This window comes from Podarcis tiliguerta (genome assembly GCF_965153285.1).
Source record: "Podarcis tiliguerta genome assembly, chromosome: 5".
In the NCBI taxonomy this organism is placed as follows: Eukaryota; Metazoa; Chordata; class Lepidosauria; order Squamata; family Lacertidae; genus Podarcis; species Podarcis tiliguerta.
The window spans coordinates 57,596,639-57,623,746 of record NC_139538.1 but is presented as its reverse complement, the minus strand read 5'-3'; the positions used below and the strand labels follow the sequence as shown (position 1 = coordinate 57,623,746).

The window sequence follows — 27,108 nt, the reverse complement described above, 5'->3', positions numbered from 1 at the left end:
ACACCAAGCTACTTAATATAAAACAGAAAGAGAAAGCAAGATTTGGGTCTGAATCCGAAAAGTGCTTTCGCAAGTGTAATTGGTTGAAAGTTTGAACAGAGCTACATACCATGCTTATATCCGACTTTTCCTCCATTGTGTAGCTGAGGGCAGTGCTCAATGGGCTGCCAGGTGGTTTCACCTACTTAGATTCAGCAAGGTTACTGCATCATGCGCATTTTACTGCATCATGAGCCCTGGAACGGATGCCGATTACATGAATTTTGAGGCGCTTACAAATTCCGACTTGCAAATTCCTTTTGTCGGACATGCAAAAAAAAAAAAATCTATCATGTAAAATATTAGCCCAGAGCCATCTTTTGTCTCCCAAACAACCCTGCAGGGCAGTTTGATACAGGGCGACTATATTCTTGGCCGAAAAACCCACACATTTCCACATGGTTTAGTTTTTATGTGACACACGTTTCCTATGAGTTGAACAGAGGGAAGTGGGTAAATGACCCATTGCAAAATCCAGCTTCTTCCTTGGTCAAGGGCATCTATTTCATTATAAATGTAGTTCCACCAAAACAAATATTATTTTTGAATCTTTCATTATCTTAGTCTCTGGAAATGGGCTAAAACAGCATGTGTTGGTATTAGATGCTGCCGAGCCAGCTGTCGTGCCTGGCTGCACAGTGTCTCAATGTCAGCAGTTCAAAGCACTGCAAGGCTGAATGGAAGGAAACTTGATAGGTCAGTGGAACCCAATTCTAAGTAAAAGGAACATAGCTCTCTTGTTTCCAGAGTTTTCTTAAATTCATATTGGGGTTTTTTTTTGTTTTTTTTTTTAAATACAACCAAGTTTACATATGTATTTTCATAAACTGTGCTGTGACCCTCTAACTAGGCTAGAGGGTCGTAGCACATAGCACATGACTATTCCAAGTGACTGTGTTTCCCTGCTGGGTTTCTTCTTGGAGTTGTAGTTAAAGCCACATAAGACAATGCTAGCTTGAACCATGCTGCCATCGCTGCGTTCCTCAGTAGGAAACCTCAGGGTATATATCAAGACTTATGACAGGACAGAGAAAACCCTCAGAGACAAACAACGGGTTTTATACCAGCAAACTCACCACAGGGGGAGGCCGGGGGGAAATGCCAGTGTTTCTGTTCTGGTTGTGTTGCTACTATTACAGCACAGTGGTGTACGAGGCTGTTATGTGCTCAGCTCAGGTCCTTGCACGGCCAAAGATAACGAAGGTGCATTAAATGCCATTTTGTCGCCTGCTAAATTCTTGGTTGTGTTCTGCTAAGTATTTCGTTATGGTGAGGAGCAGTCACGCCAAATTAAGGATACTACGCACTTATTAAGACATCATACAAGAGCACGAGCATTATCAGCACGTAGAAAGAATGCTAAGATCACACATAAGCAGCAGCATGGACTCATTTCTTTTTCTATGAGAACCCCCTAGAGGTTCTACTATCACAGCCCTCTTCATTAGTGGTCACGCCAGGTTGTAGTTTGGGCATCATTAGCAATCTCGGAAATCACTGGCAAAAGGAAGGCCATTCTTCATCTTACTATGTAACTACAGCACCTTTCACAATACGTACATGGGATGAAGATTGCAGGCCTGTAATACTTCTAGACAGCTAATTCCTGAGGCAGACAGTCTGAAGCACGGCAAATAAGGCAGCTCAGAGATTTCAGCTTGGCTGTTCATTTTCAAATTCATTCTTAAACAGCACGGGAAAAAAGTAGTGAATGAGCATCTCCTAAACACATTGTAAAACACACGAATCTAAATTCTTCTGAGTTATAGTGCCCTCTGTTGGAAACATACGCCGACAAAAGAATAAGCAGCTTGGCCTACAACACACAAAAATAAACATAGGAGATGCCAGCTCATGAAAATATGTTAGGCAGACGGCAAAATCTCTGCCTTTTGCAGCGAATGAATTTCTGTCATTTTCCAGAAATGCTTCCACCCCCACCCCCCGGCAATACTTTCGGGCTATTGTTTTGTGTCTAAATTGACTTCCACTCCCCCCCCCCCCGTCCCTCTTCAAAGAGAAAAATGGTTTCCTGAGCAATGCTTTTGCTGTGCCAGACAAAATTGTAACAGAACATGTTACTTCTACATACTGTGTGCACATCAGGTAAGGCTCACTCTCTCCACAAAGCAGCTGCATTTTCCACAGCAGAATGTTATACTAGATAAGCTGCTATGTTAGGGAAATGTAAAAATGTATACATGAGCGGCGTACGAAAACCTGACCCTCGGTTTTAAAATTGCAAAGAGCAGACCATAGGAAACACCTGATATTGCAAAGATATCATCAATCTGTCAGAGGATGGTCGGGTTTTTAGATTCTGACACACAATGCATGCAAGCCAGAGGGAGACCTAATTATTCCACTGGGATTCCCATTAGTTGAAGTACTCTGAGGACATTCAAGGAAAAGGCCTCACATAAAGTTTTTTTTTCCCCCTGACTGAATGAAATGCTCTGAATGTAAAACTGGAGTCTGGTAATCTAGTCTAAAAATGCTTTACAGTTTGATTCTGTTATTCCCTGAACACCTCTATTTATACCTTCCATGTCCCCAGCATACAGCTGAAACTAAACGTATGCTAAATAGCAGCAGTAGTAAACAGTGGTACATTCTTCACGGGATGAATGAATTATTTTTTGAGATGGGCAAGTAAGTGTCTATTAGAGAGAAATACCTTGAATGGAAATATCTGCAAGAAAGGTGAAAGTTTGTGATTTCCTTTGGTTGGTATTCACATATGGAGGGGGGAAAAGAATACACTCAAACTATACATATTATAAGGCTATATTTTTATCTTGGGCTCTTGCTGACATGTACAAACCACTTGAGCCTTCCTTTCATGGTTTATATTGCCACCAGAAACCCTTGATAAAATACAGCCTTATATTGTACAGTAGGGTATAGTTTATTTTCTCCGTATATCATATACTGTATTATATTTATATACATAGACAACTTGCACATGCATAACAGGTTTTAATAAAGTAATTCTAACATCTCAGTAACACAACATTAATGGAGTAACCTAACACAATAATTTTTGTTAGCAATCAGCCTTCTAAAGCAACGTATATATAAGAATGTGATAAAAATACAAAAATCAGTATTACTGTGTTACTATTTATGATTCCCTCAATGAAAATTTGAGTTTCTGGCGATTTGTAATATTTTACTTACATTGAGTTCTTTTAAAATAACCAGAAAGTTTAGTTTCAGTGTCCTTTGGCTGACTATATTTTTTCTGGATAGCATTATATGTTTAATATAATGCATAGCTCTTGCTTTTTATAATCCCGAGTACTGTATAACCTATGTGAAAAAATTTTAAAAAGCAAATGCTGAGAAAAAAACCAGAAGTGCTGTTGATCTGAAATATTTTTTTTAAAAAAATATACTTCTAAATTATGGCAAAAGGTAACTAACACAGCAGCATAATTTTTATAAAAATATTTGTTTTGTCATTAACCTGCTTTCCAGCATCTGTTTTTTCTGCCTACATCAAGCAATGCTAATGGAGACAAAATATTTTTATTCATATCTTTTTAAGCCATCTACAATGATCTGAAAAGAAAAGCTGTGAATAGGCAATTCAATAGCCGTTTCCTTTTGAATGGGTTTTCAGTGCGTTTCATTAACAACTGTTTACGTAAAACATCATTTCAACAGTTCAAACATCAAAGAAAACAGGAGAATCTTGGGCACCAAGCCTGGCAGAGGTACAAGCTTTTCAATTTGGACAAATACAAATCCAGGCAGGAACAGGGGGAGGTGTGTGTTGAAGCTTATGCATTTAATTTGGCTCTCCGAATACACGCGAAGGCTGTGGATTCCCGGCTGTCCCCTCTGCGAGCCAGATGCTTCCTTAGAGGGGCAGTTGCATCTAACATTTGCCATGCCCCTCCCACTCCCTTATCCTTGCTTTAATGGACATTAAAAATAGAACAAAACAGCACTAGAGATGGGAACAAAATACATGCACAACAGGCACAGTCCGCTGTACTCATTCTGCTGTAAAATGTAAAAACAAGAAAGGCCATACAAGCTGTATCCCTTAGGACATATTCAGCTTTTTTAATATAGTAGTGGCACCACACATTTCGCTTCGGATGTTGTATTATATTTATATGTCACTCAAATATTTACCATTTTCCTGAATTCTACTGTGTGTTCTGAAAGCTTGTTATAAGCCAAGTATCTTTGGTTATGTGTTTTGGCTGAATAACAGCTGTGCCTGAACTGCATCAATATGCTAACTTTTCCTTCTGAAGCTTCTCATGTGACAAAAGCCACTCTTTCAGATGACTTCCTCCTGTGTAGTTGCCAGTCTGTCCACTGCTGCAAATCACTCTGTGGCACGGTATTATAATAGGGACCTGAAAAAGACACACAAATACACAAAGAAAAATGATGTTCCTGAAATATTTTTTCACCCTTCCCATTTGAAAATGCCCTTCCTGTGGTCAACTATTATTATCCTCTTATTTGCATAAATTTTATCCAGCAGTGCCCACTTGCGGGTCAGTGAGGTTAGACTTATTGATGGAGCAAACAGGGAAAAGCATTCATGGGTACCAAGAAATGCATGTGTGTGTGTGTGTGTGTGTGTGTGTGTGTGTGTATTCCTTTTTTCAGTCAGGCAGAGAAAGGAAATAGTCAAGAGTGCAGTGATTTCTTGCGCAAGCGAGTGATCCTGTATGTTTTAAGAATTGCCCATTCACTTCAGTGGAAGTCCAATAACTGCCCATTGCCGCAACTGCAAGAGAACATGCCTCACCTTAAAAGTCAAATCAAATCAAAGAGCTGGAAAAGATGCAGGAAACAGCAACCAAAATCGTTTAGGATTTGGAGCACTCTCCTTATGAGGAAAGACTGGGTGGTCTGGGGCTTGTGTGTTTAGAAAAAAAGATAGGGGGGTGGCAGAGGTTTATATAGTAACACATATTGTGGGGAAAGTCCCCCTTTTCTTGTTCCACAGTACTAGAACTTGAGGTCATCCAATAAAACAGATTGGCAGCATATTTCGGACAGACAAAAGAAAGCACTTCACATGCTGCGTAAAAATATGGAACACTCTGCCACAATATATTATGGCCAGTGAATTTAAAAGGCAATTAGACAAACTCAGCTAGGAGAGACAAAAACGGCCATGACACTTTCAGCCTTGGAAGGTCTTCTCCAAGACTTAAGCCTAAGCTATTCTCAGGTCTTTCTACTAAGAACACAAGAAGAGCCCTGTTGGATCAGACAAAATGTTCATCTGGCTTCCTGTTCTCACAGTGGCCAACCACATAGAAACGTAAGTGTTTCAGGAAACTTCATTATAGAGTTTTGGTGAATGCACCCACCAAAACTGTATAATGAAGTTGCCGGAAAGACATATGTTGACAGCTCCACAACTTAGTCCTTACACATTTAAGGTTTGTTCTCCAGTCCTGTCTGGGTTTCTTGTCCTAGTTTTTCTCAGACTTAATTTGTACGGCCCACAAATAGCCTGTTTGTTCCCTCCTCCCATTTCCATCTCTATGCAACTGCTTATCCTTGACATTTGCCATCAGTTTCTGTTAGTTTCCCCGTTCTACTATGAAAATCGGTATCTGATCCAAAGACTCATCTAGAGTGGTACCTCAGGTTACATATGCTTCAGGTTACATACGCTTCAGGTTACAGACTCCACTAACCCAGAAATAGTACCTCAGGTTAAGAACTTTGCTTCAGGATGAGAACAGAAATTGCAAGGCGGCAGCAGCGGGAGGCCCCATTAGCTAAAGTGGTGCTTCAGATTAAGAACAGTTTCAGGTTAAGAACAGATCTCTGGAACGAATAAAGTACGTAACCAGAGGTACCACTGTACTAAGTAGCATCTTTATAAAATCAAGCTTATTCTAAGTACCATTATCAATTTACTCTTGCCTGTTATTCTTGTTCTTGCCACATACTTATTGCATACCTTCTGTTCAGGAAACATGTTTCTTCTGTACAACAGCTAACATACTACTGATAGTAAATCTATGGTAAAGGAGAAACTTTAACAAATTTATGAGTATGTAACCCACTGTATTAGTGGAAGATTGTTTTATCAAACAGCATTACTGATGCTCATAATTTTTTGAAAATTATTACTGCACCCAAGGTGCAGTAATTTCAGATGTAACATGAGTTTGCAATTTGGCCCATTCAATATTATTCCTGTTCACTACAACATCATGCTTCAGAGTTCTAAATCACACAATGAATGTGGACACAACCAAGGAGGAAGAAATAATTGTCATGATTTTTTAAAAATAAAAACACTCTCTTTTCTTCTACTTGAAAGAGTGTGCTAGGGATCTGTTCCCATTAGTTAATACACATTTTGGATCACGTCTGCAAAATGTACACACTACCTTTTTAGCATGATTACTGCTGCTCAAGGGGCAGATGGGACTCATCAACCTGGTTGGGTATCCCATTTAGGAGAAGGAAAGTTCGGCTTCTAAACCTCCACTGCCTTGCAGGATATATTTAGAAGAAGAAAAGGCTAAGGAGCAAGCCCTACACTAATCTGGGGGGGGGGGGGATTCCTAAGACTCCCGGGGGGGGGGGGGATGAGGCCTTGTGTGCCTCCTTCAGGCAACTCCTGCAGCCAAGCTGGTGCCAAATGTACTACTCTGCTTTCCTTTGTATCACATCAGCGAGGCCGAGAGGTGGTGGTGGGGGTATTCTCGTCTGAGTAGCCTGGGCCCTCCATACACACATGGATGTCACTTTGGTGCTGCTAATGCTGTAGTTTGATTTCAGCCCTCCCCTGGAGGCACACTCTACTGTCTGTTGAGGCAGATGGATGCCAACAACCGGTACACAACTGTTTCCTTGTTGCATTGGTAATGGGTAAAAATGACAATTATTTGGATCTTTGATTACATGAGTGAGACCTCCATTAGGAGTGCCATTGCTGGTGTGGATGGTACCCTCAAGACGTGGACAAGAACCATGTGCATATAGCTGGGCCCTGAAGTACTGATAGAGAATAGTTACTGAGAAAGCTGTGAGTGCTGTAAAACTGGCCTCTCCCTTGTGGAAATTAATGAACCCAGGACCAGAAAAGGCTGCCAAATTCCTCCCTCCTCCCCACAAGCATAACAAAAAGCTGATCCAATAATCAAAGGCAACCAGTTCCACGAAAATTGGAGAATTCTGCCCTAATAAAGCTTATATGAAAGCATAGATTAACAGAACAAGAACAGTGTTCGCTACCCCACTGCTGTGTTTTGTTGCACATATTTAGTACACCACATGTAAAAATTCTCAATCCCAGCATCAGAAGGTTTAACAGGTGTATTATATCAGAGTCAGCACAAAAACAGCCTGGTTCTCATGATAACTACTTTTCAAATCAAGTAGCAGAGTAAATGTGACTCCAATCCCCGTAACTTATTAGTGGATTTGTTAACGACTCTCACTAGGCAGCCCTAAATGAGCTTCCTCTTGTATTGCCAAATTCTGCCTTTTGGAACATACAGAGCATGTTTTTCAGCTGACTCCAGCTCTTCCTGAAAATATTGTTCTTGATTTCCACAGTGAAAACGATCTCCCTCCCTACAGAAGAAGCTTAGAAAGTCAAATGAGGGGAAATGGTGGGTAAGAAATGAGAAATAGAATGGCAGACATTATGGACAGATCACACAAAGCAATATGAGGTACAAAGCTGATATAAGAGCTTTTTGCAGTAGCTATATTCACAAATTTGGGAACATCACCATGAGTTCTTCTGCCACAGTACAATCAGAACCAATATTACATTTGCCTTACAAAACGTATTTGGCAACTGTGATCCGTAAAATTAGACTTGCAGAGAACTTCTTATACCTGCTTCTGGGATAACTGAAATGGATGTGACCGATGTCCTCTGTTAGAAAGGATGTTTAGTATCAAATGACCTTCCATACAATAAAGGTGCAGTCTAAACTGATATCTGCTATGTGAGTATCCTTTTAAGCCCCCACATCCCAGGTAACTTTCAAGGCTACCATCCAAATGTGGTAAGGAAGGGTCAGGTATACTTGCCAATCATCAGCACAGAGAACTGGAAATCTTCCACCAAGATGCACTCAAGTGATCCAGGCACTGATAACATTAGTGAATAATCCTGAACTAGACCACCTGTTATGGGCTGACTCCACCAAGGACCACTGCAAAAGGACCACCCACAAATGGGTGGCCATGTGGGTGACCTGTTGCCCACTCCAAGCAGTGAAAGCCTCTTTCACTAGCTGGCTGGGGAACTTTCCACATGTGCCCAGACCCAGCAGGCAACACGGACCGAGATAGCCAGTCTTGCAATTACCAGATGACAAGTTAACATCCTGACTTGAGACTCTTGAAATTGTCAGAGGATGCAGGTCTCAGTGCTGACGGGTGGAAGGCTTGTGTTTAGGACTCTAGTCTGGCTAACATGGTACCCTCTAAACATTTTGGACTACACCTTTCATCTTACTTGACCATGCTGGCTGGGACTGATGGAAGGGCACCTAGTTGCCTATTTCTGCACCACTCTGAGACAGGAGAAACTTTATGCCTCACTGTGTTGAGAACAGAAGCTTCCTCCTTAAACTGGGTGGGGGATAGTTAGTTAGTTAGTTAGTTAGTTAGTCTTTCTTCCTCCTCCTTTTCACCAGGCACATTCTGATAGTTCTACTTTGCATGCTTAACCTCTTGCTTTAAACATTCCTGGGGAATGGTAGAATTCCCAGGGAAATTTTGTAGTTTATCTGAGAAGATCTTATCTCAAGTTTGGAGAGCGGGGACACTAAAAACAGGAAGTAATGTGATGAGCCAATCAGGAAGCTTAGTAAGTAGAGCAGGACAGAGATACGGTAATTAGGCAACGAGCAACCAATGTTTGTTGCAAAGAATGTGTAGTTAGGTGTTTGTTTTCAAAAAAGGAAAAACGTTTTAAGAGCTCATGTTTACTTAGAAGTAAGTCTTCAGCTCAATGGGACTTACCATAATTCCTAGTCAACAGTGGTTCATGGCCTTTGGAATTCTGTCTTGAGCAAAGATAGGCTTGGTGCCCACTTTACTGTTAAGGCATCAGGTGAAAAGATTTTAGTTTCCCCAGGCTTTTAAGAATGCCTGGTGTTAGAATTTTTAGCTTAGAGCAGTTTAGATTCTACAGTCCATCTGAATGTATACCTGTGTGCCATTTTGTTGTGGTAGCTATTATTATTATTAGTAGTAGTTTTACCATTGTTTCTTATGACATTGTTAGCTGCCCTGGGAATTAAATTTACTGTGCAGGATATAAATTGTATAAATCAATTCATCAGTCAATGAACACATGAAGTAAATAAACTAAAATAAGACAAACGGAAACAACATATAATTAATTAATTAGTAACATGTATTAGGATTTCAGCAAGTGCCAGGAAAATTTGCTTTTCTCATACTAGCATATTAGCATACCAGTTATGTTAAATTGTAAAAGTTGGGGGTGTGGAGAGAGCATAAGTTTTCAGCCACAAAACTTTTAAGGAAGGAACTTGTCCTCATATTGAATTGTCAGCATAAGCTGAACACATTTTTTTTTAAAAAAAGATTTTGAATAGCTACACTGACTTGTGAGTTTTTTGTGTGTGCAAATGTATGTTTAGGATCTGTAGAACAGGGGCAGGAAGTGCACTGCCCAAGCACGTGACTCTTTTTCCTTCCATATATTGCAAACATCCCAATGTCTTACACTGTTAATGGCTTTTAAACTGATGATTTATTTGGTGAAATTTTAAATTGGCTGATTTGGTCAGACTCTTGAGGGGTTTTTTTTTGTTTTTGCTACTACAAAACTTTTGTAAAGGTCAAATTTATATAAACCATACCCTCACCTTGGAGCATATTGTTTTGTAAATTGCATATCATCATTTACAAGTTACAAGTCATTTTCAGCATTCAGCCATTGTGCACAAATTATAGCATTTTTACAGAGAAGATGGAGCTCATCTTGAAATATATCTGCATTCCACAAGATGAGTATATTAATTTTTTGAGCATTTACAAACATGGTAGCACCACTTGTTTTAAAGATGGTATCTGGCACGGAATATTAAAAAAAGGAATATTGAGACCTGCTGGTTGGAAGTGCACAAAAAACATCTTGAAAATTGTGAAGCAGAAACTAGTTGTAATAGATCTCACAAACAATACGTGACTATTCATCTGCGTTAATAAACTTGATACCATACGAGCTCCTTCGGTGCTCTGTTTTGAAATATTTCTAAAAATCTTAAACAGGCTATGTCAGCTTCCAAATCTCATGCCACTGACTTACTCTCGACACTTGCTCCCCTTTTCATTATAGCAAGCTGCTCTTGCATATAACATAAAACAAATGCACTTGTATGTTGGAGGGTATATTGAAGTGGCAGTCAGGAATCTAGCGACATTGGCAACAAATTTTATGATGCTTTAATTTTGGCTTGGATTGAACAATCTGTATATGAATTGAATATGCCCTTATGAATATTGGTGTTAAGTGTGGCAAGGCTGCTACACATTGAGTGTGCAGGTCATAAAAACAAAAACAGAACAAAAAAAGATTTTTCTAACACTGTATACCCTGAATCTCAGGAAACTATTGACGCGGGATTTATAGGGGTGGGGTAATGGGCAGGGCGTGAGAACTAGCTGATTTTGGCACCATTCTATTGTTGGAAAGCAGACTATTGTGGGGAATAGATGGGTTTAACCCATAAAAAATGCAAAAACAAATGTGTTGGGGGAAAATTTTATATCCTTATATCCCAAGGTGCGTGCTTTCTTATTTATTTATTTATTTATTTATTTATTTATTTTCTATCCTGTTCTGTAATTTCATGTAAAATTGTATCTATGCCGTGTGCAAAATCTCAATTAAAACCAGAACAATAATATGATCAAAGCATAATGCATTAAAGAAACAGAAATACAGAATGGGTCATCTGACAAAAAGGCTATAAAAACAGTAAATCATTTTCATACGAAGGCTGAAAAGAAGTAGAACTGAAACAACCTATTCTTAAATATCTCAGGATAGTTAAAACCAAACCAAGCCCATAGGGAAATTTGTCCTGCGAAGCGCCTCTGCAAACGGAAAACCCTTTCGTCTTGCGGGTTTTCCGTCTTGCGAGGCATTCATCTTGCGGGGCACCACTGTACTTTGATAGTATGTATGGTGGGAAATTAGGAACTTCCAGTGATAATGCTCTTTCCATTCTCCTACAGTGTAGGAGTCATAGATTTACAGTGCCACTGAGCTGATGGTAAGGCTTCCATCAGTGGAATGGAGAGGGAAGCAATTTTCTGTGATCCTCCATTCCCTTGTAGCACTCCCCACTAAATCTGCTCCAGAAGGCACCCCCAAAACACACATGTGGAGCAGATGTAGGTTAAGTGTGAGGGACTGCAGGCAGGAGGGGAAATTGCTGGAAATTGTTCCCTCCTTGAACAGGGACGGAAGCAACTTTATTCCATTTTTTAAATAAAATAATATTCCATGGTTTAAAGTATGACTATATATATATATATATATGCTTTCGTAGATTTTCACGGGTACAGGAATGCAGGTTTTGGTGTCCTCGGGTGTCTTCCCGTGTAAAAGCCTAGACACCCCAACTTTTACACGGGAAGACACCCGAGGACACCAAAACCTGCATATATATATATATATATATATATATATATATATATATAAAATGGCTCCTGGCATCAGTCCGCTGATGCAACTTTACTCTGAGTTGAGCAATACCGCTAGATACAATGCTAAGGGTGGAAAATACTTTCTGGTTCTCACTGAAAAACAAACATCATATTAGTTATAAAAGCAGTCAGTGCATCTTTAATATTTAGGCACCTATGCTATGAATGCATGATTCTCAGCAGTAGTGAAAAAATGCACTACAGGTACTATATCACCTGTGCCATTTAACACGATTGATCAATGCCTCCTTTTGGTTTAATTGTGGTGACAACATTTAGCCAACTAAAAATAATTAAATGCACAAAAAAAATTTTTAGAGCCCTGAGGATATTTTGGAGGGAAAAATACTGCCAAAGGCTTTTGCTTTAGAGCTTCAGTTGCATTTAATGCAATTTTTATCAATAACTCAGCAGCTCATATTACTACAGCCCCATTGAAATTTTCATGCTGGGAAATCTAATTCATCCAATACATGAATCCATCACTTACAGTGCCTCTTTCTCAAATGCTATAAAACTTCCAAACCCATAGATTTGTCTCCAACAAAAAATAACATGAAGGGGCCTTTCAATCAATAATGGAATCCCTCTGATTCTGGTACCAGCTGAATATTTTCTCCAACTTTGCTTTTGTTCTTCTGGGTAGAGGCCCACAAGGGAAAGAGCTTGTTTTCACTCGCAGCCTCATCAATACCTAAATCCTGGTGAACAAGTGACACTGAGAAGCTGTAATCAATAGCTCCCTCTGCGTTTTTTCTTCTGGTCAAATGGTTCAGCACTACTGACAGGCTTGACACTTAGAACATGATGCTAAATCTTTATCAACAGCCAGCTAGGTGACTGGCAGAACAAGACTCAGGGTGGTCATTAACGCTCGTGGCAATCTGTGAATAAACTAACTCCTCAATAATGTGTTTGTTTAGAAAAAGGTGAGGGGGAAAAAACTCCCTGCACAATGTATTGATTGCTTTTGAACTGCATTTAGCAATTTCAGTCTGAGGATGGAACAGAATGTTGCACAACTGTGATGCTCTGCTTGTTAGGGGTTTTCAATTTGATACAGCGGAAAACTGACCATCCTATTATACTGGTTGATAGACTGAATAGTTACAGAAAGCTGCCAAACTGTCAAAAATAGATCAGGGAGGCCATAATGGAAACAGCTGAAATATCAAGTTATAACACACAACAGAAATCACACTTAGCAAAAAATAATCTTTCGGTTTGTTCATGTCCTATTGCTTTTTCTCCCCCCTGTTCTGTGATAGAAACAAATACTGTAATATGAACCAGCATGTGTTCCAGTTTTATTGCTAGCCACCTAAGGAATTAATGCACAACTAGGTTTATGTGCGTACCACATTCCAAATCAATGCTTCACAATCTTCTCTTAAATGCACAATTACTCCATTCAGTCTTGAATGTTTTAAACATTTTGACTGAATAACACACTTCACTTATGCTAGATCGATGTTAGTGTCAGGTTTTAGCTTGAATGATAACATAAGCATATAAAATTGGCAACAACAAAAATCCTAGGCAGTTACTGCAGCTTGTACTAGCAGTTCTACTGAACATACGATATTTAAGTCATTGAAGAATCATTTATGATAGCCTTGGACTAATCAGCCCAACATTCTCCAATTCCCAGGGGTCTGTATGATTTCTTTTTGATCTTCCCATCCTATTCTAATGAGATTTTTAATTGAACTTTATGGGTTCCTTTTAAGGACTGCAGCCATCACAATCAATCTAAACTGCAGTAAACTATTTGAAGTTTTCTTCACAAAAAGGTGAGCCATCTCCACCAAGTCCTTGGCATAATTTAAAGCAAAGATGTTGCATCTCTCAGCTGCTGCCGGCACCTTTTCCACCTTCTCATAAAGTTGAAGGTCAGTGTATGAATTATGTGATCAACCTAACTACAAAAGGAGACCTGTAGAATGCACACTCCAGAAATTAAGTGGGCAAGATCTGCAGTGTGAAATAACACTTTTTCTTAGGGAAACAAATCAGGGATATTAGAAATATCAACTCTCATAGCCTTTTTAAAAAGTCTGATTTCTAGTAACACTCCAATTCCAGATCCTCACAAGATCATGTTTACCTATATTAGAAAAGACAATTCGGACTGATGTCTGTACAAATTGTAAATATGGTCATTTTATTCAGTGCTTTTTTTCTTAAAAAAATGTTTAGGGGTACTCTCATTTTCCTACTCATATTGAAATACTGCCCTTCAATGAGGCCAAACGAAAATTCACAAAATGTTTAGGGGTATGTGTCCCCCCCCCCATGTCCCCCCAGAAAAAGCACTGATAAATATATACTGGTTGCATTGTGTTTTGTGAATGCAATGAAATGCTTTGCAATAGCCCAATAATATGTAGTCTTTCTGCAAAAAGCACTATACTATACTAATTAAGCAATCTCTTGTGGGTCCATAGGATCCAATGCCTATAGAGTGCCTATATCGTCCACATTCATGTCAATTCAGAGGACAGCTCTAGGCATGCAAAGGCATCCATTCATAGAGCTGTCTTCTTGATTAAAGAAGAGTTTCATGTATGCACTGAAATCTAGACTGATGGAAATAATTTTATATATTTTGTTTTAATGTAAGTGAAGTATTAGCAAAACTTTAACAGTTAAATTTGATATTTATTTATTTAAGAGAATGTATAAAATGCTTAGCATTTTAAAAAAAATCTCTAAGTGGAATACACTATGTACAATACAGAAACAATATCTAGTGAAACAAAATACAACCTAAAACCAATGAGACAACAGCGTAAAAGAACATAAAACAAAGATTCATAGACATAAAAAAAAAAGAGTCTGATGTTCTAGATCAGGAAATACATGGACAAAAAGAGAAGTATTTGCAAAACATCCGAAGCAACTGCTGGTTCCTCATGCCACAAATCAGGAGCAACAGCAGAAAATGCTTGTCTTTGGGTCATTATCCTACAATATTCTCGCACTGTTCTGCTCCTGAATAAGCTCACCTACCAGGGCAACCAAGGCCAATTCCATCCCCAAACTGGGCCCGAACCCAGAATGAAATGGGTTGAGATAATCAGTTTCCTCCAAGAGTATCTGCAACTGGACTGCCACCATCCTCTCAAGTACCTTACCCATAAAAGGGATATTAATGACCAGGGAGTAGTTGTCAAGTTCTTCAGAGTCCAGGAAGAGCTTCTTTACAAGTTGGCCACCCTACCATCCCCCTTCAAGGAATCAGGCACCTCACTCGCCCACACACCAAGAGGAGTTAACCACTCCCTGGACCTACCTGGCCAGCCCCTCTCAGCTAGCTGGCCCGCTACTCAAGGATGTAATGTTGGCAGAAAAGTAAGCCTTATCTGCCACCTTCACCACCATGTAGGAGGCACGGCTCTGTGCTCTGATCAACTTTGCACTTTGACTCTTACACCACTTGTCCTCTAGCCTTTTCCCTGGAAAACAAGGAAGCCTACCAGGCTCCACAGTGTCAGAGGGGCCCCCAGGAGCAATCAGGTCAACAGCCTGACACTCCTCACTATTTCATAGCAACTCCAAGGCACTGACAGGATCACCAGCTTTGGTTTGTGGAAAATCCTCCGTAGCATTCAGGAATCCCTGGGATTCCATACCTTTCCAGGGGTGAGTCGGCCGAATGGGCCCCATGCCCTTGTAGATGGGGATTGGAGCTGTAAAACCAATATTTCACCAGACAATGGCCTGTCTATGATAATGGAGAAAATTCACCCCTCTCCTATTCAGCCAACTCCACTCACACCCTGCATCAAGACTGTGTCCTACCCTATGACAAAAACTTGTGACAACCCCATGGTTGCCATGAAATCCTGAGCTGGTATAGTCAAGGTAGGCTTGGCGTGGATATTGAAGTCTCCCAGAACTAGCACCCTGGGGTTCTCCAACACCACACTTCAGCCCACCTCAGCCAGCTAGGCCCACCTCAGGCAACAAAGTGGATAGTACAACACCAACAGCTCCAATCTGTCCTGCTGGTCAACACAAGGCACAGGTCCTCAAAGCCTATCTCATAATTGAGAAGCTTCATGGTGAGCATGAAGGAAATTTTATGGACTACGGCAAGTGCTGTATGCTAAGGTGGAGATGTCTGAATTAGCTTCATACTCTCTCTATATGTAGCTTCAGCTTCTTTCAATCTACGCCCAAGCTGGTGGAAGAGACTCGTGATACTAGCAGTCATATTGAGTGCAAATGAGTCTTGAAGGTAAATGGCAGGAACAAGATACCACACAAACCTTCCCATTCTCACTCAGAATCAGTTGCTACTAGCTGTTCCAGGACTCAGCTCTGCCAAGTTGCCCCACATGACCAGTACCCATGCACCCCAGACTTCAGTGTTTGAATGTGGGGTATCATGACTCAAAAGCATTAAAAAAATATTGCTTTTCAGGTTCTAGGACTGAGCTCTGGCATGGAAAATTCTGGTTCAGATTTAGCCTTGGCTGCTTCTGCCTTTCTTTGGGCAACATAGTGATGAATGATTGATTGATACCGCTGAACCATTAGCTCTGGTGCTAGTACACGAAGTTCAAAAGGCTGCAGGGCTTTGGATCAGTTGTTGCATCAAAATGCAATTAAATGCTGCAGAGAAAATATATAATGGGGATGCTGCTACTGTTTAGGGGCTTTCCCCCCCCATAAAGGGGAGACGCTTTCAAATGCAAAGCAAAGCAAAGCATTACAAGGCCAGAATCCTTCCCACCCACCCCCTTCCCTGTCCTTTGATAATGAAAGCAAATCAGTAAGGTCATTCTAAAACTTTGTGCCAGCACCTAGATAGCTTCACACTTACAACATAGGTCACAATAACAAATGTCAGCCAATTCTCATGCCAAGGTAATAATATGAAATTAAAAAATATCTGAGGCAATTGTCAGACACACGTCACTAAGGGGGCAAAAATGACTAAACTAATGTATAATTATATCCCTAGCTTGCTACAACTAAAAGGCTGTGTTCTACATTGCCTAAATTGGTGAGAGTCTTTAATGGAGCTATGCCACAGGAATACGGAGGCAATGTGACTCGCTGTGCGAAGGAGGCTGGAACGTGCCTGTCTCCCAAAATCCAGAACCTGACACATTGGGGATCCAAGTCAAACTTGTTCCTATAGGAGTGCAGAGGGCATTTTGCCCTTTCACACCATATGAGCTCATGTAACCAGAACTGTTTGCAGGTAATGAAACAAAATGTGTTACCTCCGCACCACCCTAATGCTATTAAGAATCTAAAAGACGATCTCATCTCTGAGTGGGACTAGTACCTATCCAATAAGCACAAGCCTTTTATTTCATTGAAGAAAAAGAAAGGAAAATGAGCTAAATTTGTACAGGTGGATGCATTAAAATAAATGCAGCGCTCCTATTTCAAATAAATGATGGGGGAAATAAATCACATTAAACTAGTTTATGCATTAATGCTGATTAAAAACACTTACTGACCTTATTACTCATGGGTAGAGTAGTTTTCACAGCAGATATATTTAATCTAATGACATTTAGCCCGCAAAGCTTTCTATCTAAAACCACCATCTTCCATCAACTTTATTTTAAAAGTTGACATGAACTTACAGGATTGCTTCTCATTGCTCCTCCCACAGCTCTGGCTGCCTTGCTGTTGCCTGCCAGGTCCGCTAATTGCTTGTAAGAAACTGCCTCTCCAAATTTCACATCTCTCAACAGGGTCCACAACACTTCTCTGGTGAATGAAGCTGAAAAGGAAAAATAAAAGAAAAATAAAAAAGGAAGAAGCAACACAATGTTCAGAAGCAAGGCTTTTTTTTTTTATCTACCCAAGATAAAAATAGTCAGGAAGACTGACATTTAAACTAGGGTATGAAGAGCAACATTTTCTCTTTCGAATTAGCACACCAATCAGTTCTATTATTGTGTTCTATATTTAAATTCATGATTATTAGAGACTGTGCTCCAAGTAATTGATCACTATTAAAAAGGCATTCAGTGCTTTGATTTTCCTATATTTTTAATTTGCTTCCAGTACAATTATCCTGTTAACACATACAATGTGCTTTCCCATTAAATTGGCAGAGTATAAATTAGCATACAGTCAAATTAAAAAAAAAGAAAGAGGGGGAGGAAGGGAATAACTGGCGGTACTTATTTTATAAAGCTTGTATTTCCTAATTTCAAACTTCAGCTGGGTCACACTATAAAGGAAGCCCTACAGCCAGCAGACCGTATTACCCTAGCTGACTGTTTTTATTTTTTATTTTACCCCCAGCAAAGACCCTCTAGCTACCATTTAGCATTCTAGATATCAGAAACTGCCTGTGTCTCTGAAAATTTGCTGCACGTTTAAATGGGGGAAGAGGAAAAACTCCTGTTAGAAATGAAAGACATATTAATTTTCTGTCTAGTTACACTTGATTTTCATATTGTTCTTAATAAGGCATGGAGGGAAGCAAAAGAACCTGGCAATCTACTAACGTAGCTGCTGGCTCATAATGAGACATTCATCTATGGCAGGGGTTAGCAAACCTTTTCAGCAGGGGACCGGTCCACTGTCCCTCAGACCTCGTGGGGGGCCGGAATATATTTTGGGGAAAAAATGAACGAATTCCCACAAATAACCCAGAGACACATTTTAAATAAAAGCACACATTCTACTCATGAAAAAACACCAGGCAGGCCCCACAAATAACCCAGAGATGTATTTTAAATAAAAGGACACATTCTACTCATGTAAAAACACGTTGATTCCAGGACCGTCTGCGGGCCGGATTTAGAAGGTGATTGGGCCAGATCCAGCCCCCGGGCCTTAGTTTGCGTACTCATGATCTATGGTGATTAAAAATTGCCTGTGGCTGACCAGGCATGATCCAACTACAGGCACCGTTGCAGAAGATGGCGCTTTGCTGAGTTATCTCCAATCTGAAACTGTGATGCACCTGCGCTGCCCAAGTCTAACGCACACAGACGTACTATAAGCATTACAGAGGTACCTTGGTAAGTCAGACGGCTTGGCTCCCGAACAAATTGGCTCCTGAACGCCGCAACCCGGAAGTGAGTGTTCTGGTTTGCGAACTTTTTTCGGAAGCCGAACGTCCGGTACGGCTTCCGGTTGAGTGCAGGAAGCTCCTGCAGCCAATCGGAAGCGGTGCCTTGGTTTTAGAACTGTACAAGAATACCTTAGGAGCTGCTTTTCTTGTAGAGTCATCCCAATCAGCTGCTGAAATGTTTGGAGGCCTATAACCAAAAGGGTTCTGCCAAGCTGGTGTGTTGGAAAAATTCACGTTACTGACTGTGTCCACATGGGCCCAGAGAGTGTCTTTGGAAAAGAGAGGATTAGTTCACCACTTTTCCTTCTCAGCAGTTGAAACAAAAAAGGAAAGTTTGATGCACTATGCCTAGGTAGAAACATAACAGCCTCATTCACCTCACTATGGCGAGAAAATGGGGAAATTTCACATCTGCTCTGAGCTATATTTCCCCATGTTTCTTCCTCCACCTTGCATCCAAGCAGAGAGCTAAAAAGGCAGACTGAATCATCGAACACGCAAACTAGAGAGTTCAGCTTACCATGGATCACCCTCCCCCCCCCAAAAAAACCCCTTCTACTTGAAAGACAATGGCAGTGAGGAAGCTCAAGCTGAAATGGCAAGCAGTGCTTTTGAGGCTAACAAACTTAAGATTTTCAGGAGGGTAAATTACTTTTCTATTCTGTCAATATAACAAAAAAGTCACTCACACAATATGCAGTCTGGGGAAAGTATTCTCTCTTTGTTCTGAAACCCACCTACTTTTATGTTTGTTTTAAATAATATTTTAAAAAAATCACTTCTTAACTGAACAGAATGATAATCACTTCATTGAAAAAAAATCTGTTTAGCTTTTATTATAACATTAAGCAAATTAAACATCAGCATAATCCAGGTGATACTAGAAAAGGGTCATCAAAGAAATTAACTTTGTTGTTCATTAATTTACATGGATTAGTAGAGGGCGAAGAGATAGCAAATCTGCTCTAGTTTTTTATGATATAATTTCAAACTGTACACCATTTGTGGCACTAGGGTGACTTTGGGGTTAATCAGACTGATTTGTCCTTTTAATTGCTTTCTATTCAAAGAAAATTCATTAGATAATGTTCTCTTCAAAATTCATGAATCAATTTAACTGAAGAAACCATATTAACAGCTTTGGGTTCATTAGCACATGGAGTTGTGTTACTAGCTGATTGCTAGGAGAGTTTCCTTAGGCAAACAGATTTTGTTTACTGTCATTTCTTTAGAAAGGCCTATTTTGAAATCCAATTGCAACAAGGGAAGAGTGGATTTCCCCCATTCCATTTCATTATTCTTCTGTGGGTTGGGCTGTGCCCCCATGCGCTGCTCTGCCTGCCTTTTGATTTTACAAGGTGAATTTTGATAATTTGATTTTGGAAACAGCGGGCTCTTATCAGTTTGCTCTTGACTTAAGCTTCCCATCCTTTCATGTGATGCATACTGGGAAATGTAGTCTTGCAGCCACCCACAGCAGGCTCAGCTCAGCAATTGCCCCCCCCCCCCGCCCACTCCTGGCAGTCTCCCTGTCAGGTTAATGACTCCTCGGGGCAGGTCCTGAATATATATTCTGCACGGCACAAAAGCAGTGCACCACCACAGCAGAAGCCAACTGGAATCAAAAGCAGGCTGATGTTATAAAAGCAGCTTGCATGAAACTGTTAGGAGTGCAACATTAAAAGACAGCAAGCACAGGGCAAGAGCAAAGGAACAGTTCTTGCAACGAAGTAAGCAAGCGCCCCCCACAAACTTTTGTACTGTGACTAGTTAATCTGGAATCAGGGGTGAGCAGTGAGACAGACAATTTTATGGATGATACCAGACTATTTAGGTTAGTAAAAATCCAGTTGGATCTCTACAGAGAGACTACAAAATGACCAGTGGATATTCAGTGTAAGTAAATGTAAAGCAAGGTTTGGGAAGCCTTTTTTAAAGCCCGAAGTCTGCATTCACTTGGGCCCAACCCTCACCTCAAGAGGCTGCATGCCAGTGGTGGAGCGTGGCCAACAAAAAAGTGGACAGGGCTGGGGAGGTATGTTATTTGGTACTGCTCATATTGATCCAGAGCAGACTCAAAAATGCATACCTAACAAGGTAGTGAGAGGCGCCACCCCACACTCATATGCTCATAACATGCCCCATGCACACACCACTTGCACATTTTCAGGCGCGAACAGAGAATTCAGTGTGTGTGTGTGTGTGTGTGTGAGAGAGAGAGAGAGAGAGAGAGAGAGAGAGAGAGAGAGAGAGAGACGGTCTCAGAGCTGCTTCCCTTAAACTAACTACAGTGGTACCTCGGGTTAAATATGCTTCAGGTTACATACGCTTCAGGTTACAGACTCCACTAACCCATAAATAGTGCTTCAGGTTAAGAACTTTGTTTCAGGATGAGAACAGAAATTGTGCTCCGGCGGTGCGGCGGCAGCAGAAGACCTCATTAGCTAAAGTGGTGCTTCAGGTTAAGAACGGACCTCCGGAACGAGTTAAGTACTTAACCCGAGGTACCACTGTATTGTGTTTGCTGCCTACAGGATGAAATTAACATTTCAGATACATTTTTAAATGATGCTTGTGCATGTTTATAAAATTATTCTCTCTCTCTCTCTCTCTCTCTCTCTCTCTGTGTGTGTGTGTGTGTATAAATGTATCTGAAATTTTAATTTCATCCTGTAGGCAGCAAACACAATAATTAGTTTAAGGCAAGCAGCTCTGTGACTGTGCCAAATATTTTATTACTAAATTCTCTGCTAGTGCCTGAAAATATAATCTACTCAAAATGAGGTGGCTGACCTTCCCAAATGTTCAATATGGATGCAAATATTGGCCATGGCTAAATATATAGGAAAAATATGCACTGATATCCACATTCTCTGTTTATAGTCTAAGGTAATGAGGAAAGTAAGGGCATTCCACTGAACTCATACAAACCTATGAGCAATGCAAGCTCCACTTGTTACATCTTTCCCCCCTTATCTGCCAAGCGTTGCAAGACTGCCCCACCCCAAACCCGCCAGGATGGGAAATTTATGGTTAAGTCTAGATTTTATTTTCCCTGCAAGGTCTGGGTAGGACAGCTTTATAAAACTGGGATGCAGAAAAGCAGTTCACCCCCAAGGGCAGAAAGGGTTCTACCTGCTGAGCAGTAGGTTAGATGAGTGTTCAATGAACGCATGTTTCAATGACTGCTGTTAACATAAACAAATACATTGGTAAAGCATTGAAGATATGCACCAGAAGGTCTTCAAAATGCTCCTAACTAGCTTTCATGTATTACTTTACGACAAAGTAAGATTCTTCTGACACAGAGATTCAGTGTAGCTGTACATAGGCAGCACCCTTATTCAATAATTGCTGTTATATCCAGGGGCACTTGCTTTCCCAATTACCGTATTTTTCTCTGTAGAAGACTAGCCCCAATAATGTCAAAAATCAGGGGGCGTCTTATACACGGGGCCATCCCCCATTTTCTTAAATCTGAGTCCCCCAAAATAAAAGGTAAAAGTAAAGGGACCCCTGACCGTTAAGTCCAGTCGTGACCGACTCTGGGGTTTGCCTCATCTCGCTCATCTCATTTCGCTTTATTAGCCAAGGGAGCCAGCATACAGCTTCCAGGTCATGTGGCCAGCATGACTAAGCCGCTTCTGGCAAACCAGAGCAGCGCACGGAAATGCAGTTTACCTTCCCGCCGGAGCGGTGCCTATTTATCTACTTGCACTTTGATGTACTTTCAAACTGCTAGGTTGGCAGGAGCAGGGACCGAGCAACGGGAGCTCACCCCATCGCGGGGATTCAAACCACCAACCATCTGATCGGCAAGTCCTAGGCTCTGTGGTTTAACTCACAGCACCACTCCCTCTCCTCCAAAATAGGGGGCGTCTTATACATGGGGGCATGTTATAGACAGAAAAATACGGTATTTGGAGCAATGTTAAGGATTACAAAGCACCTGTAGTTTTCTCATATGAGAGCAGCTTCTTCCAGGTCATTTTTGCAAATGTATGGACACTGCTGCAAACTGATGCTTTTGGATAGGCAAACAAATTACAGAGGAGCAACAGGATTATGAAAATGTTTAAATTCCAGATATGCCCTCTAATATAAATTTGTGGGTCAGGTGGAAACATATTATTTAAAAAAAATTACAATTTCTTTCTTTCTTTTTTTTTATTCTTCTTTTTATTGAATTTTCCAAACTATTCTTCCATAATAAACAATCCAGAAAAAGTCATATCATACAAACAACATCCAAGAAACAAAACACAGGTCACCGAAAAACCAAGCAGAGGAAAACGAAAACGAAAAAAAGAAAAAGAAAAACAAAAAAAAACAAAAAAACACCTTAAATTAAACAAAGGATTACTTCCCTTCATCTCAGTCTGGGTTGTATAGTCAACCTTCCTTTCAGCGGTTTCCGATCTCTCTCCATATCTCCACTTCACAGATTTTATATTTCGTCTACTGTAATTTTGATATTGCCTAAATTTAGTTCTGTATATGTTATAAATTTATTCCAATTGTTAATAAATTTTTTACTTTTTTGATGCCTGATTCTTTGTGTCAATTTATCTAATTCTATGTATTCAAATAATTTGAGCTGCCAATCTTTAATTGTTGGGATCTTGGAGGTTTTCCAATTCTGTGCCAGCAATATTCTGGCTGCTGCCATCGCGTACTGGAACAATATCTTGTCATCTTTTTTAATCTCCTCACCAACCATCCCTAACAGGAAGGCCTCCGGTTTCTTGGGGAAATTGTATTTCAAAATCTTTTTTAATTCCTCATAAATAAGACCCCAAAACCTTTTCACCTCTGCACATGTCCACCACATATGGTAGAAATCACCCTCTTTTATTTTGCACTTCCAACAATTCTTATCCCCAGTTTTATACATTTTCTGCAGCTTTACTGGAGTGATGTACCAACGATACACCATTTTTTCCATATTTTCCCGGATTCCCACACAGGCTGTAAATTTCATATCTATTTTCCATAATTGTGTCCATCTATCATATTCTAAGTTATGTCCCAAATCTATAGCCCATTTTATCATAGCCTCCTTCACCTCCTCATCTTTAGTATCCCAATCCAGTAATTGACCATACATCTTGGATAGAAGTTTGGTGTTACCTTCTACTATTTCCACCTGGAATTTCGATTTTTTCTCATTTATTCCTATTTTTTTATGTTCGTTCCATAAGGCGTTTATTTGGTGGATTTGTAACCAACTTACTTGCCTATCTTTTAATTCCTCATATGTTCTAAGCTTCCATCCCTTATCCGATCTAACCAATAGGTCTTCGTAAGTCCATCTTTGCTCATCCATATTTGGTTTTTTAATCTTTAAAATATCAGTGGGTGATAACCACCATGGAGTGCTTTTTTCTAAGAGTCTCTTGTTTCTGTCCCAAACCTCTAATAATGCTCCTCTAATAATATGGTTTACAAAACCCTTATGTATCTTCCCTTTATCCTGCCATAGATAGGCGTGCCAGCCGAACCTAGTGTTGAATCCTTCTAGGTCCAACAAATCGGTATTATTTAAGGTAATCCATTCTTTGATCCAGCACAGGCACGACGCATCGTAATACAATTGCAGGTTTGGAACAGCAAACCCTCCTCTCTCTCTACGGTCGGTAAGAATTTTGAACTTAATTCTTGCTCTTTTCCCCTGCCAGATAAATCTGGACAGGGTTCTCTGCCAATCCTTAAACCTAGTAATGCCTCTAATCACGGGATGTTTTGAAATAAAAACAACAATCTCGGCAGCACAGACATCTTAATTGCAGCCATCCTTCCTGACCATGATAACCTTATCCTGCTCCATGTGTCTAAATCTCTTTTTATCTCACTCCAGGTCTTATTATAATTATTTTCTATCAATTTTATGTTTTTCGTTGAAATCCAGATACCCAGATATTTTACCCTTTTCACAACCTTAATTCCTGTTTGGACCTCTAGCTGTTTTCTTTGATCTTCTTCCAGTTTCTTCTTCCAGTTACAATTTCTTAAGCGTCAACTTCATTAGTTGAAGCCTGGTTTTCCTACCATATATAGAGAGAGCTGTGGACGAGATAGATATCAAGGCTTCTTTAACCCCCTTTCATCTTGCATTATTTTCTTTCATTCTGTTTCCCTTTGGCAAGTTTAGTTGCCGCCTTCGCTACAGCTCTGACTGCGTTCCTGCTGCTTCCAACGTTGTAGATAAATCTACCTGACAGGGGATGCTGCGGAGAGGCAAAAGTCCATTCCTTATTTAAAAGGACACAATAGATATTTTGCCTCTCAAAAGATATGTATGGTGAGAAAATCTGAGTTCATACTGAACTTTGGTCTGCTGCTTTGATCAACGATGTATCACCGAAAATGACTGGTACAACAAATGCCCAGAGACCCAGCAAACATGCAACTGGACTGTTTTTCGAAGAGAGGATATTTGAGTTTCTGATGGTGTTCAAATTTAGCCCTCTTATCATGGGGCAGAAATTTCCCTTCAGTATCCACAACTGGGTAATACTTTTATTAGGAACAAGCAAAATGCCACAGAATGGTCTTCAAGAGTTCTCCAGATCTTTGTGTTAGGTTAGACGTCACACCAAGATTTTATAGTTTTCATGAATGGAAACTATAATCCAGACTGAGAAACTTGCTTTTTTTCTTTGGCTTTATGAGTTAGATCCTTATCAAGATTGGCCATGCAGGCCCAATTGGACAAGTAGAAGGGGCCGTTCACTTATCCATCACCTAACACCAAACTAAAAGCACCTCCCTTTCAACAGGGGGGTCCATGCAAATCCCTACCTTAATCAAGAAGGAGCTTGCATTGGAATTCTGCTGAACTAAGCATAATTTAACCCTTTCTTCACCAGCTGCTAAACAGGGATTACATTCTACTTATTTAGCTGCGTGCCCACTCTCTGTCAACACAGGACTTCATATTTCAACCCCGTCAGATGACAATACAAGCGATGTTAGCTGATGAGTGAGTAGACATAATTTGGGGGGAAATGGCCCCATGTGCCAACATGGAGCCCTAGGTGCGCCAAGTTTGACCTGTGAACCGGAGGAACCCCATTCCTGCTATAATCAGAGGAATATGGTTTTCTACCGCCTGAAGATGGACTTGCATTTTGGTGGTTACATTCAGTCCAACCATTAGGTTGGATTTGACACCAACAGACTCTACCGCCTGAAGATGGACTTGCATTTTGGTGGTTACATTCAGTCCAACCATTAGGTTGGATTTGACACCAACAGATTCTTTTACCTAGTAAACCACCCAAAATTAATCTCTATTGTTGCTAATATAGGGATTGCCAACTTTCGCTTTATTTCTGCTCTATGTCCAACCAGGAACCCATGTATCTCACATAAAGACATGAGTCAGATAGGGCTAACAGCTGGATATTATCCCACAACCTGATAAAACTAGAAGAGACGAATCTGACCAGTCTGCAATATCAATTATGAAAATATAAATGTAGACTCCAAGACCACAACATCTAGGCTAATTGTTGTACTTTGTGTAATAGAGCTTGCTTTTTGTTCCCTTCCCTGGCTTTGTATACTATCTACTCTGATGAAGACTTCTGGAGAATGTAAAAACTTACTCATTATTTTGTGACATTTTGGTTTCTCCCAATAAAAGTATTGCCCAGCTGTGGATTACTTTCTTTCTTTAAGCCCAACACTGTTGCCATTGTATAATAACGGTGGGTACCGTAATCTCTGCTGCCATTTTCCTATTAAAACAGTATAAAGAATTAGGAAACTGTTCTAGTATTTGTTTCTTATGATCGAGCCAGTGTGCATTTCAATGTTCATGCATGCATGAGACCAAGAGTGCCCCAATACCCCCCTACTTAGCTCACATATATTTAATAATAATGCTAACGAAAGAATTGTGTAAAGTACAACACTATTGTCATTCTTGCTGATTGGATTTTGATCTTGTTGTCTTCACTCTTGCAGGAGGATGTGAAGAAAAACAATATTTTCACTAACAACCTAACTCAAAACTCATCGTTTTCTAAATTTCACACATTAAGGAAATCTCAGCCAGCAGGTGTTACAAAGAGTTAATGTCGCATCTTTTTCATTTAAGGAATGTAGAAGCCTAGTCAGGCTAAGCATTATTTCACTCTCATGAATATAAATGCTCTGACAATCTCAGTCTAGTTCTCAGTGCACTGGAACACAATCTCCTACCTCATATTGCTAGGACATATTGTAGTGTTAGCCCTTAGAAATGAATACTTTGTCTTACTGAGGTGATGAGAAATGAGGAACTCACCAGCGAAATT

General features: G+C 40.2%; 1 protein-coding gene across 8 annotated transcripts in view; it reads right to left on the bottom strand.

Moving 5' to 3' along the window:
• Positions 1-2,998: 2,998 nt before the first annotated feature.
• Positions 2,999-27,108, bottom strand: part of MGMT (O-6-methylguanine-DNA methyltransferase) — a 175,170-nt gene continuing 151,060 nt past the window's right edge. For all 8 annotated transcript variants that reach the window (XM_083439768.1, XM_083439769.1, XM_083439771.1 and 5 more), the window contains 2 exons: positions 17,358-17,497; positions 2,999-4,415 (listed from right to left, as the gene is read on the bottom strand). In XM_083439768.1, coding sequence (XP_083295894.1) covers positions 4,284-4,415; positions 17,358-17,497 — 272 coding nt within the window. In that variant the 3' untranslated portion in view covers positions 2,999-4,283. The remainder of the gene's footprint in view (positions 4,416-17,357; positions 17,498-27,108) is intronic.